This window comes from Pleurodeles waltl, chromosome 1_2 (genome assembly GCF_031143425.1).
Source record: "Pleurodeles waltl isolate 20211129_DDA chromosome 1_2, aPleWal1.hap1.20221129, whole genome shotgun sequence".
NCBI lineage: Eukaryota > Metazoa > Chordata > Amphibia > Caudata > Salamandridae > Pleurodeles > Pleurodeles waltl.
In genome coordinates, this window is record NC_090437.1 from 1295029776 (window position 1) to 1295042016 (window position 12241).

General features: G+C 42.5%; 1 protein-coding gene across 2 annotated transcripts in view; it reads right to left on the reverse strand.

The window, feature by feature from the left end:
- Positions 1-12241, reverse strand: part of HSPA12B (heat shock protein family A (Hsp70) member 12B) — a 222207-nt gene that overhangs the window by 43412 nt on the left and 166554 nt on the right. For both annotated transcript variants that reach the window (XM_069205226.1, XM_069205221.1), the window contains exon 9: positions 6043-6129. In XM_069205226.1, coding sequence (XP_069061327.1) covers positions 6043-6129 — 87 coding nt within the window. The remainder of the gene's footprint in view (positions 1-6042; positions 6130-12241) is intronic.

The window sequence follows — 12241 nt, forward strand, 5'->3', positions numbered from 1 at the left end:
TAAAATGCAAACTATACTCATTGCCGCAGACTCAGATGCTGCACTGCTCACAGAAGGAGCGTGTTATATACACCCATATAGTGTTTTGATTAAAAAGCTATACTTAATTATTAAATTAACTCTCCTTCAATGTGTTCCACTTCTGATACCGACGTCAATAAGTAGTTGTTAAATGAAATAGCTTTTCTAAATACCACCCTAGCCAACCTGAATTACGCTACAGCTAAAACATTGTTGAATTGAATTTATGTTCAGAATATAACATCTGTAGGGGTCAGTACTTGACAGTCATCATAGACCTCTAGGTTAAATGAATACTGCTTACATTTCAGCCTCCCTGCTTGAAGTGTGGAGAACCCAGCACAAACAAAGGCAGACGTGGAATCAGGGCAATCTTTCTTTGTCTTGAGAGTTAGATAATGTGTCTTTGTCTCAAGTGCTGTTCTTGTGCATTAGGTACAGTTCACACAGAAGAATAATTTTGCTATATTTTAATGTAAACTCTATCCAGTGGATTGAGGCAGCCATGAGACTTGTTTCCCATTGTATTTACCAGCGATTCCATTGCCAGTCAGGAGATATTTTAAAGAACTTCAAATATTTTAAAGAACTTTTGCTATTACTTTTGCGTGGCTGATGAATTTGTATGAAGTGTAAGGTTTACTAAAATTAAATGTTAACAATTATGTTGACTGTTGACAGGATTCAGGGGTGAGCTGTGCAATCTTTGCAACATTGTGCTTCACAGTGTCGAGCCGTGGTGGACAACATAGTACGCTGCATGGTGCCACCCCCACCCGTCCGCTTAGCACTCTATCGTGGTCAAAGTAAGTGGTGTCAGCACTCACACGTCGGAGACGCGCAATCACTGACAGCACTGCGGCAGGTGTGCGTGGGATCTGGATTTGTGTTTCTTTCAGACTGGTTGTTTGTATTCTCATCTGCTGATAATCTGGGTGGCCTTGTCTTGTACTGCACTGTTTTATAAATATTGTTTGTATGGAATTCAATTGTGTTACGATACAATAAAAAATATCTATCCAGTGTTTCCAAAACTTTCCTAGGTGCGGTTAGTGCATCATTTACCTCAAGCACCGGCACTTCAATCTCTCTTTAATAGTTTTGGATCCCGAGCGTCAGTCCTAAACTCTCGGCCTGGGCCGGCTTTAGCGCTGGTGGCGCCCTGTGCAACAGTCTTTTTTGGTGCCCCCCAAACTATTACCACCTCCTCTGAGTCACTCACTATCACCCCAGGCAATGTGCCCCTCAGCTCTGCATAGCCCCCCTTCACATACATTTATCTATTTAAAAGCGCTTGTAAGGCTGGCTTTACTAATCCACTCAGCTATCCACATAAAATATAGTTCTGCTCTTTGCAGCAGGCATATTAACCCTCTGTGCTACTTTATGACGAGTCAAAGCTGTAAACTCCCATCTCTCTCCCCAGCAGGAACATTAATCACAAGAGTTATCTTGACATTTTAATTGTTTCCTGAAGGCTGGATGCACAAGGATTTTCTCAGCAGGTGCTTTTAAGTTCCAAGTTTCATAAGTCATTGCTAAACACAGCCCCCCTGAGGTCAGCGCCCCCGAATCCAGGTCAGCATCCGGTGCGGCCACACCAATCGCACCACCCTAAAGCCGGCTCTGCTCTCGACACACAGTCAGAACTAGAGAAATGCACAGAATGGAGAGAGAACCAGCCTAAGACCTTGGAGTCTAATGATGTCACAAAGTAGTGTGTAACTAAAAACGCAAAGCCCAGTGGAAGCGGGCTCAACATGCACCTCCACTGACCTCTAACTGCAACATTTCAGCAGAACGGACCACAGACCCACCACCAACCAGCCCTTCATATTTGTAGCTACATACCAGTAGAACTGACCATAAACATCAAACAACCATTTGTCTATAGCCACCTATCAGGAGAACTGACCACTCACCCACCCACCAACCCCCTTCTCCACAGTCACTTACACTGGGACTGACCACTCCCACCAACCACCTGCCTGTTCTATAGCTAGGTATCAGCGGAACAACCAGATCTAAGCCACCCACATCCTAATAGGCACCTGTTAGAAGAACTAACCATATACTTTTCAAACACGTACCACCTCCATAGCCGCCCCTCAGTCAAAAAGAGCACCACTAACTACCTGTACCCACATTAGCCACTTATCTCAGAGACTGATCACACGCCCACCAACCCGTTGAACCCCACCCACACCAATTGCCACCTCGCCAACAGTCAAATGCCCTGCAAACCAGTAGTCATACAAGAGTGAATTCTAAATGTATTTTTTATTGGATAACAGTATACTCTCCTTAACCATTGTTTAATCACATTATGTTAACTCATGTGCTGGCTGGTTTGGAATCTAGAACTGGCAAGTAGACGGACAACAAACAAGGCCATGAAAACACAAAAAAAGAGATAAAATAAGTGTTTGAATAATTAAGCAGATAAATAAGTGAATCTATCTATCTATCTATCTATCTATCTATCTATCTATCTATCTATCTATCTATCTATCTATCTATCTATCTATCTATCTATCTATCTATCTATCTTCTTATTACCCAAACAGACCTCTCTCTTTCTATGTGCACCTGATTCTCACTTTCTCTTCCCTACTTTTTCTATTTTACTTGCCTGCTTCTCTCCATCTCTCTGTTTATTTACCTCTTTCTGTCTCTATTTATTCCGTCTCTCTCATATTCGCTGACCACCCTCGTTCTCCGCCTTTTATTTACTTTTTCTGTCCTAACATCACTCTGTGTCCCTCAGCTTCTACTAACAGCCTCTCCCTCCTCGGATATCACATCTCACACGTGCTTAGATCTAAATGTTGAACCCCCTCAGCACACAATACCACATAGTCCTGTTTTTAGTCAGTAATTCTGAGTTTCTGAACAACAGGAAAGGAAAACATGATCTAATGTGGATTGGCTGCAGCAACGTGGAAACACAAAATGGCGGGTGTTTTTCTCGGGCAGCAGAGATGGGAATCTCTTGCCCGCTATTTCCAGGGCGAGGAGCCGACACAAACATCATTCAGATTAAATATTTATTTCCCTGCATTCTTTTTTCCTCTGTTCTTTCCACTCTTTCCTTTCAGATACTCATACTAAATGTGCGCTCCCCATGCGAGCTCTTTATAAAAAATAGGGAAAAATAACTTAAACTGGTCCTCAGCCCCGCATGAATGTAGAACTGAGAGGCCAATTAATTCCTTTTTTGTGTATCAGATATTTTGTTGGCATAAATTAAGGACCAAAAATGAAATATCAACAAATGCAATGGCATGCAAGTGCAGCATAAATCCTTAGTAAGATACAAATGCTGTTTGCAATACATGCATCGTTACCAGACATTACTAAAATATAAGTAAGGAAGAAAAAAAGATTGAGAGCAATGAGAAAATAAGCTATAGATGGAGAGAAGAAAAGAAAAGAAATAAAAAAGGGACAAGGAAAAAAGAAGGGAGGAAAGAGGCTAAGGAATTCCAAACAAGTTAGATAGTTAGCCAGGGGATACAAAACATACATTAACACACACCACACATGGTTACAAAAATTACAGCCTGGATCTGGAAGCAGTGTACTTCCGTATTACATTAGCAGGATGTAAAGCGGTAGTGAAAAGATGCTGCTACACACAGTAAGTAGTACTCTTTACTGAGGTATCTTTACAGGAGTAAGTAACTCACCCATCCACCCAGGAGTCTAATTACCTAGCAAACATTCTATTACATAGTTACTTTCTATACTGAGAATGAGAGAAACCAATATGTACCCCATACAGTGTAAGATAAATTACAATTGACCCAGTAAAAACCCAACACTTCAACAGAACACAGACACACCTACACACCTACACACACACACACACACACACACACACACACTCTCTAGCTCTCTCTCTCTTTCTTTCTATCTCGCTCTCTCTACCACATACCTATGGGCAAAGGCAACTGGCAAGAATTAGCAGAAGGCAATCCTAAGTATATAGCACATAATCACTGAAGCTGCCCGAAGTCACCTTCTTCCTCTGTGATCACCAGGTTGGGGGAAGCCTTCCATGTCAAGTTAGAGAATCCATGGCACTGTCTCTTGAGTACTCTGCACTCTGCTGTAAGCTGAGACTTTGTAAAGTGAGTAGAATCTTCCTCATTAAATACAACAGACACACTCTCCACTGGAATCACATAGAATCTCTCCTTATTACATAATTTCCCTTTTTCCTGCATAACCACAGACTCCTTGACAGTTTTAAGCCTTTTAGCCTCTAAAAACATGGAGATTCTTTTAGGCACAAATCCAGGTAACTTCGCTCTAAGAAAATCCCCCACTTTGACATGTAATAAATGCTCATGGAGCTCAGCCTACGTCAGCTGTGCACATTTCCTTTTTTTCCGGAATCTCTTTCACCTTTTGGGAAGGAAAGGTAGAAATGCCATCTAGGGTCTGACCAATTTGGATGAAAGCACACTTCCTCTCATTAAGAAAAATGTATCTGCATTAGGCATGGTCCCCAACCATTTTCTCAACACCTGAAGGAAACCCAAACGATTTGCAACGGGCAACAGCAAATTGTCTTTAATCACCCTGTTAGATCTATTGACAAGTCTATTCCTCTTGGGATGATACAGCAAAGTCCTTGTGTGTTTGATTACCAAAAGTTCCAAAAATACAACAAACTCCTTCAAAACAAAACTGAGCCCCGTTATCTGTGACAATTTCCCCAGGACATCTTTCTCTGGCAAAGAGATTCTCGAGGGACTCCATTAGCTTTTCAGTGGTAGCACAGCTCACAAATTTGTTGTTGCGCCAATGAGAATGAAAATCAATCACAATACCAAACTTGGCTATTCCCATCATTACATTGACTAAACCAATGATATCCAACACAAGTTTGGTCCATGCTCTCGTTGCAAGATGCACCGTCTCCACTGGACTGTGAACAGTAAGCTGTGATTCGTCACACACAATGCACGGCCTGTGCTGTCTCACACAGAATGCTCAACACACCTGCCAAGACCGGGCCATCAGAAACTTTCTCTTATGCTTCTTTTTATCACTGTCACACCCAGATGTCCCTCATGCGCTAAAGTAACCATACAAGTCACATTTTGGCTAGCACAACTAATTGTTCGGAATGTCTTAACAATCCATCCACAAGAGATAACTCAATGTCTGTGATGTTATGTAGCAACCGTCTCCTCCAACTTCCTTCACAAAAGCCAACCCTCATGCATGAACTCCATCACTTTTCCTTGGCAAATGATACTCCCTCAGAGCTTCTTCCCACTGTAATTTGGAGATGGACCCTCCAGTAGAACTCACTAAAGAGCAAACCATCACTTGATCCTCATCCTCCTCCGCAGTCAGATCCTCAGGCTAACTCAAATGAGGCGAGATAAACAATCAGCAGGAATATTCCTCACTCTAGGAATGTACCCTACTTTGTGAGAACAATCTTGCATCCTTTTCTGCTAATTGGCTATCCCAGGTGTAGTTTTACTTGCAAATGTATTCGTGAATAAATCCATCAGAGGCTTATGTTTAAAACTACTGGTGACCTCGATTCTCAAAGATAGCACCTGAATGGTTGACATCCCACCAGCAGGCCAATGACTGAGGTTCAGTCACTGAATGCAAGAGTTCTGCCCCCTGCCAAAACCTCAGCATCTTGAGTGAAAGGAGGTGAAATGTGAGAGGCCACAATGCATGTTGGTTCCTTGCAGACACCTCCTGGACCCTGAAGGCCTCTGCCATGGAAATCTTCATACATGCCATTTTCTATTAGATGCTTTTAAATGGTTACCAGGGCACTGATTCTTTTGGACTGATCAAGGCTCTGCTCAATATGCTTAAATGAAGACCATTGTGGGGTGGTTAGCATCAGCCATGCCAACTATGGAAATGTCCACACTTAGTCAATCAGCTTTAGAAACTAGCTTAAGCTTCTTGATAAACAGTAGACAGTGAAGCCTAATAAAGGAATATTGTTTCTGGATAACAACCTCAACTTCCTCTTACCTTCCTGCATTTCCGACCACAACTCGCCCATCCCTGACTCCACAAGAAAGGTCCGGCTATGTCGAGAGCGCCTCAGCTGCTCACGCGCTAAAAATGAAACAAAGGAACACAGTCAGTCCGGACTATTGGCAGTGAAATCATCTTGAAAACTGAATAGAAAATTGTGAAATATTAAACAATTCCCACAACACTTCCGTAGTATGGCATCGGACACTTCATGAAACACAAATTCACCCATACTCATGCTGTTCAAAGGAGTTCATTAAGGTGGCCTGCTTATTCATTTTTCTGGAAAATACTTTTCCGATCTTCTTGCTTATGTCTCCATTTCCAGTTTAGTGAGAAGTTATTTTCTGTTCATCATATGTGTTTATGACCTGGCTTTCTTTTTATTCTTGCTACTAAACCCTCCATAATTTAATTTATAACACAATAAAAGTACCAAAAGGTTCCTATCTACCTCCTGTACTCGGTTGCTGTCTCTTCTCTGCAAGTAATACACTCCTACACCTCTATGGGCATGAGCCACATTCTTCCTGAATAAGTTCTAACTCTAATTTGTTTCTCTCAGCATCCTTCCTACATATGACTCACAATCATTGCTTCCATGTCTCTGAAGGTGCCTATGGAGTTGCATTATACAGTTCTTCATGTGTACAACTATCCATTTCGCTAAATTTCCTTAGATACGTCTTTCACCACGGAGGATTCCCCAAACTACAAATATTCCCTGTGTAACTTAATTCAGATGGCTGTCTCTCTATAGCTGTGCTTAAACTTTTCCCAGTTATTCATTTATTTGACATTTTCACAGTGCAACTTCGCCTAGGGACAAGGGTAAACATCCTTGTGGCTGCATGTATCCTCCCCCCAAAGTTTCAGACAATTCTGGGGTCAGGAATTATTTGTCTACAGGAGACCTCAAGAACCGCCATGCACCTAAAGATTGCAATAGAATATCATATCTTCCCTTTAGCATGGATAACAAGTCTTTGGAAATGAATATTTTACATGTGGGCCACCGGCATGTCCATGACTTGGAACCACTATGATTGACAACAGCTATTTCACCTCTATGAACAGTACAGTCCTGTTGGAATAACACAACCTCAGCACTGCTTGAGGGACCAGTGGCCTTTTGCAAGGCATAAGCAATGTTATTCCCCAGATCAGGAACGCTGTGCTCACCACAACCACGTTTTTGATACCTGTACTATATCTTGTGGCAAAATCAGAACTCATTCATTGTGAATAAATCTTTTTGTGGGGTCCCCTACAATATCAAGAGGTTTTGTAACCACCTGCAGCAATAGTCTCATCAATGAAAATCTTTCTACACCACCATTAGAGATTTTTTTGTCCAGAATGTATTGAAATTAGAAGAAAATCATTCTCGCTCTTTTTCACCCAATGCCTGATCCCCTGGTTTTCTACAGACATCTGTCTGAAGTAGATTGTAATACACACTCCTAGTGCTGTACGTCTTGATCCCCTACGTCTTGTGGAAATTGAAGGTCTCAGTTTACTGCAGAGCTAGTCACACCATTCTCAACCTTCAAATGTTTATACATAGTTGTCCCATGGGATTTTGCTTTCCATGTAACATCTACCCTCCTGTTTGTTATGGATGTATCCGGCCAATGGTAACTATTGGAGTTGGCTGTCTAGAAGGTGCCCTCTTTGGTGAGGTTGGAGCTTTCCAGCAACTGTGTTCAACTCTTTTGTAGGACAACAACACTAGAGCATTCCAATCCCCAAGAGTCCATGATGCTGAAACAGTCATTCTGGTGGGCACGCTGCAGAGTTCACAAGCACACAGTGCACTGGTGTTCCTCCAGTATCTTAAATGTCATAACAGTCATCTCTACTGCCTCTGGCAATGGTTGAATTACAGTTGAAAAACAGCGTATAATTTTCTGATATTTCTTGTGCTATGCGTGATGGAGAAATTAAACTGGGGATCCTGGGGGTTCATCTTTGCTCACACAATGGTTCTCTATTGTGCTTAGATGTTCTGTAATGTGATCAATCAGGCTTTGATTTCTTTAGCCACCGGTCCTGGAGTTGGAGGTCGAGTACTAGCCATTTTTATTCTATACAGACTCTGTTTTATATGCGGCCTATGGCCTCATCTTCTTGAATACATATGGACTTGCGGAGTATACTTTCTTTGGGGAGATTTTGTTTTGGGGATTTCCTACTTTATATGCAGAAACCCTATTCATCAGTGGTTAATGATTGCCACTAATGGTGGACATAGACAATACTTTTGACCAACCGAGATACTTGGATCGTGCTTGTTGGGTTTCTCATTTTTATGCCCTCAGGCGGTTTCACTCTGGTCTACATGTGTTTCCTATGAGGGCAAATACTTGATGCTGGTTTGGTGGACATTCCAAACACTAAGGTGACTTTTCTGTGTAAGAATTGTTACTATTGCATATCCGGACCACAATGACCACATAGGCATAGAAATTAGTGCATCTGAGATTATACCAATGGAAAATGAATCCATAAATCTATTAGTAAACGATGATAAAACAATTTTAAAGAGGCTGTGTGGGCCTTTATTCCAGTGCCAGTGTGCCAACATACCCTTCCATTACATTTATGCCAGCATCAGAGGGTATCAGGGCATTTTTTGCAGTGGTTGGATCCCTCTCTCTGCATGCTTCCATTAATGCACTGTGATTAGACCTTCTGGCACAGGCGGTTTGGCATCTTGACAGCTCTAACCATAAGATATTATTTAGTGCTTTGTCACCTGACGTCAACAGTTTCTGACACGTTTTGCGGTAATCACCCTTCCTTGCAATTGCAAGTTTGATTGGCCCAAACTCCAATGGAATCTGGGCTTTGGAGGCGCTAATCAGCAGGTTCAAAAGGTGCCTACAAGTCCTTGAAATAAAGATGTTGAGACCGGTTGATTCCCACCCACGAAGAGCCTCACTACCATATGTTACAGTGGAGATAGCTGAGCAGAAGCAACCTTTAGCAATGGTTCAAAGCTGAGGCCAACCATAGAATCTTTTAAGGTTTGGAAAGCAATAGTTAGGGCACTATCCTTTCGTTGTAACTCCTACTTGTGAGGTACCAAGGTGCCCTTATCATCAGGACACCAAGACAGTGCTTAATTTGTGCTTGTTGATTCCGGTGCGGAGGAGAACCAGCACCTCTTTTTAAGGGCCGGCACTTATTCTTCTGCCTCAAGCATTTACTGGGAGCAAAAGACACATATGGGGAAGACGGAGGAAGAGAAAAACGAAAAAGCGCCACAATGGGAGAAAGCAGAAAGCTGCAGAAGTGAGCTGAAGGGGCGGGGAGTGGCTGTAAATGGATTGAAGAGGCCTGAGATGGCTTCAGATTACGCTGCCTCAGTATTCCGTGTTCGCACATTTAATTGCAGCAGCCGCGTGTTTATGAGGAGAGCTTTGGGCACCGGCACGTTTTTATTTACAAATTAAGCACTGCACTAAGATGTTTATATTCACTTATGTTTTCTAGCTGTTGGCTGTGGAGGTATCCACCTTAATTTGCCCTTCCTCTGAGTCTCTGTGAATGATTCCATTAATGCACTGTGAATTGACCCCTCAACTCTGTGCATGTGTCCATCAGTGCACTGTGATTTTACCACTTCTCCTTAAGTATATGCGTTCATTAAATCGCTGTGATGTGACCCCTCTCTTGTGCTTGTTTCCATCTGCTGTGAGACTGTGTAGCCGTGTTTCCCTTTCTGAGAGGAAGCTGCTTTAAATAGACACTCCATTAATGACAGAGGGCAGGGGTGTGTGGATGGTATCCAGGTCACAGTGAGGAGCCAGAAACTAACAAAGGACGCATAGGCCAGAGCTGGCACAGGAACAAAGCTGAAGTGACCACAGCTGGTGGCAAGGGCTGGAACCATTTCACATCCAGAAATAGACACAGCACAGAAACATGAATATTAACTTTAAATGCCCTTTGATTTCAAGTACTTAGCTGCTTCCAACCTCATTCTTTGTGATATTAATAGTTCTTCCTGTGTATGTATTTGTTTATCTGTCTCTCAATCAAGACAATTAAATACATAGCTATTCTGCAACCAAACATAATCATATGCATGAACAAAACTTGTGAAAACACTTATGGTCAAATGTGTCTTTACATTTCTTTATTTATTTTTAAGTTTGTGAGCACCCAGCAGCTCCCCAGATGTTGTCATCGGACCCTCGTCACCTCTTGTAGTGAGCTGCTCCCGGCACAGTCCATCTTTAAATAAGATATAAGACCATTCAAAGATAGTTGCCTATGCATAAACACTTACAGGTGGCACCTGTCTACCAGATCTAACTAAAACGAAGACTATAGAACTTTTCTTCCGCAAAGCAGAGCTCCTGTGCCAACTCTAGAGGTGTGGCCAGGAACATGAGCAACCCCTCCCTTGCAGTCACTCACAGCAGGTTCTGGGGGAGCAGCTCCTCTGCCACTGGTATTGGTGCCTGGATGGTGTGGAGGACAAAGGAGAGGCAGACCCAGGTGTGAGGTACATCTGCCAGGGAGAGGGTAGGCATCTTCTGATGTTATGAAAGGTGCTGGGCACAGACCCCAGGCCCTCCTGTGAAGGGAAGGTCAATCTCTCCCCATATCCAAGGCCTCTGTCTCTGCTCTGGGAGCTAGTTCACATCTCATCAAGGAGCTATTCGGCTCCTGGGTGACAGCAGGAAACCCAGGCAAACTGTATTCTAGAGGCTTTAGGTCAGTTAAGGTGACCCTTTATAAAATATTTGTTACCAATCTAAATTTACCATTAAATTGGAATTGTAAAAGATATTTTAAAAAGCCCCAAAATGAACTTTTTTTTATCTGGTTCCTATGAGGAGATAACATTATTTAAGTTTAATATTAACTCCCAGTGCTCAGCTATGGAGCAGGTAACCCTGCTACAGCAAAAATAGTTTTTGCGACCTTGTTACTGTAAGGACATGTTTTACATTAACTTTTACATCTCCCACATTTAATTACCAGGCACACTGCCTTATTGGGCATTAAGGCCAACTTAGGGGTGACTTATTAGTACTTAAATGGATGGTTTAGGTGTGTCAGATGGGTTTTTGACAGGTCAAATTTGCTGTTTGAACCTGCTGAGCCACGATACCGGTTGCAGCCCTGCATCATGTTTTCAATTGTCACTATAGCAGTGGCACAATTTAGGTTGCAGTCCACTAGTGACATTTAACTTACAGGCTCTGGATAGCATTTGTACTGTTTACTATGGACCTATAAGTAAGTTAAATTTGTTAAACAGGAGTATACCCGATTTCGACATGTTTTTAGTGGTCAGAGCACATGCCTGTGGCATGGTTAGCAGAGTCCCAGTGCACAGTCAAGAAATCAGCAGCATCAGTTCAAAAGAAATGGGGGTATTCATGCAAAAAGAGGCATTTTCTTACATGCTCCCTTGCAGATGAAAGATGAAGGGCAACTCAGCCACTCCCTTGGCAGTACTCATCACCTAAGGGGTGGAAGCTGGAAAGGCCATCTGCATTGGCGTGGTCATTGCCAGGTATGTGCTCCACTGTGAAGTCTCTACCCGGTAGAGCAATGGACAACCTCACTAGTTTGGGGGTTTCTCTCTCAACTGCATAAGCCATCTGAGATGTCTGTGGTTTTTTAAACCCTAAAGTAAGACCCAAATAGTTACGGTCTCAGCTGATTCAGTGAACAAACCACGGCGAAGGCTTCCTTTTCTATGGCACTCCAACACTGCTCTCTAGCGAGTAGTCTCCTGCTGATAAAGGCAACTGGTGGATTCTGACCCTCATCATTGAGCTGTGATAGTAGAACCCTCGAATCCCATGTTCTGAAGCATCTGTTTGGACAACACACTACTTGTTGAAAGCAGGTGCCTTGAGTACAGGGGCTGTACACAGTGCATTCTTCAGGGTATCAAAATACTTCTGTGACTCCTCGGTCCATACCTTCTAAATTATTATTTTTTAAGAAAACAAGCATTGATAAAGGCAAAAGCAATGCAGCCAATGCAACACTGTAGAGATGCTAGTCCACCACACAATTACATCCATCTTGCATCATTTGTCAGGGCGGGGATGGTTAATTGGGTTAAGTGACAATAAAACAAGGCTGTGGTGTTTTGAACCATGGTAGTGATGGATCTATTTAAAAAGCTTGAAGGTGAATCGTGAGATAGAAAGCAAAGCTA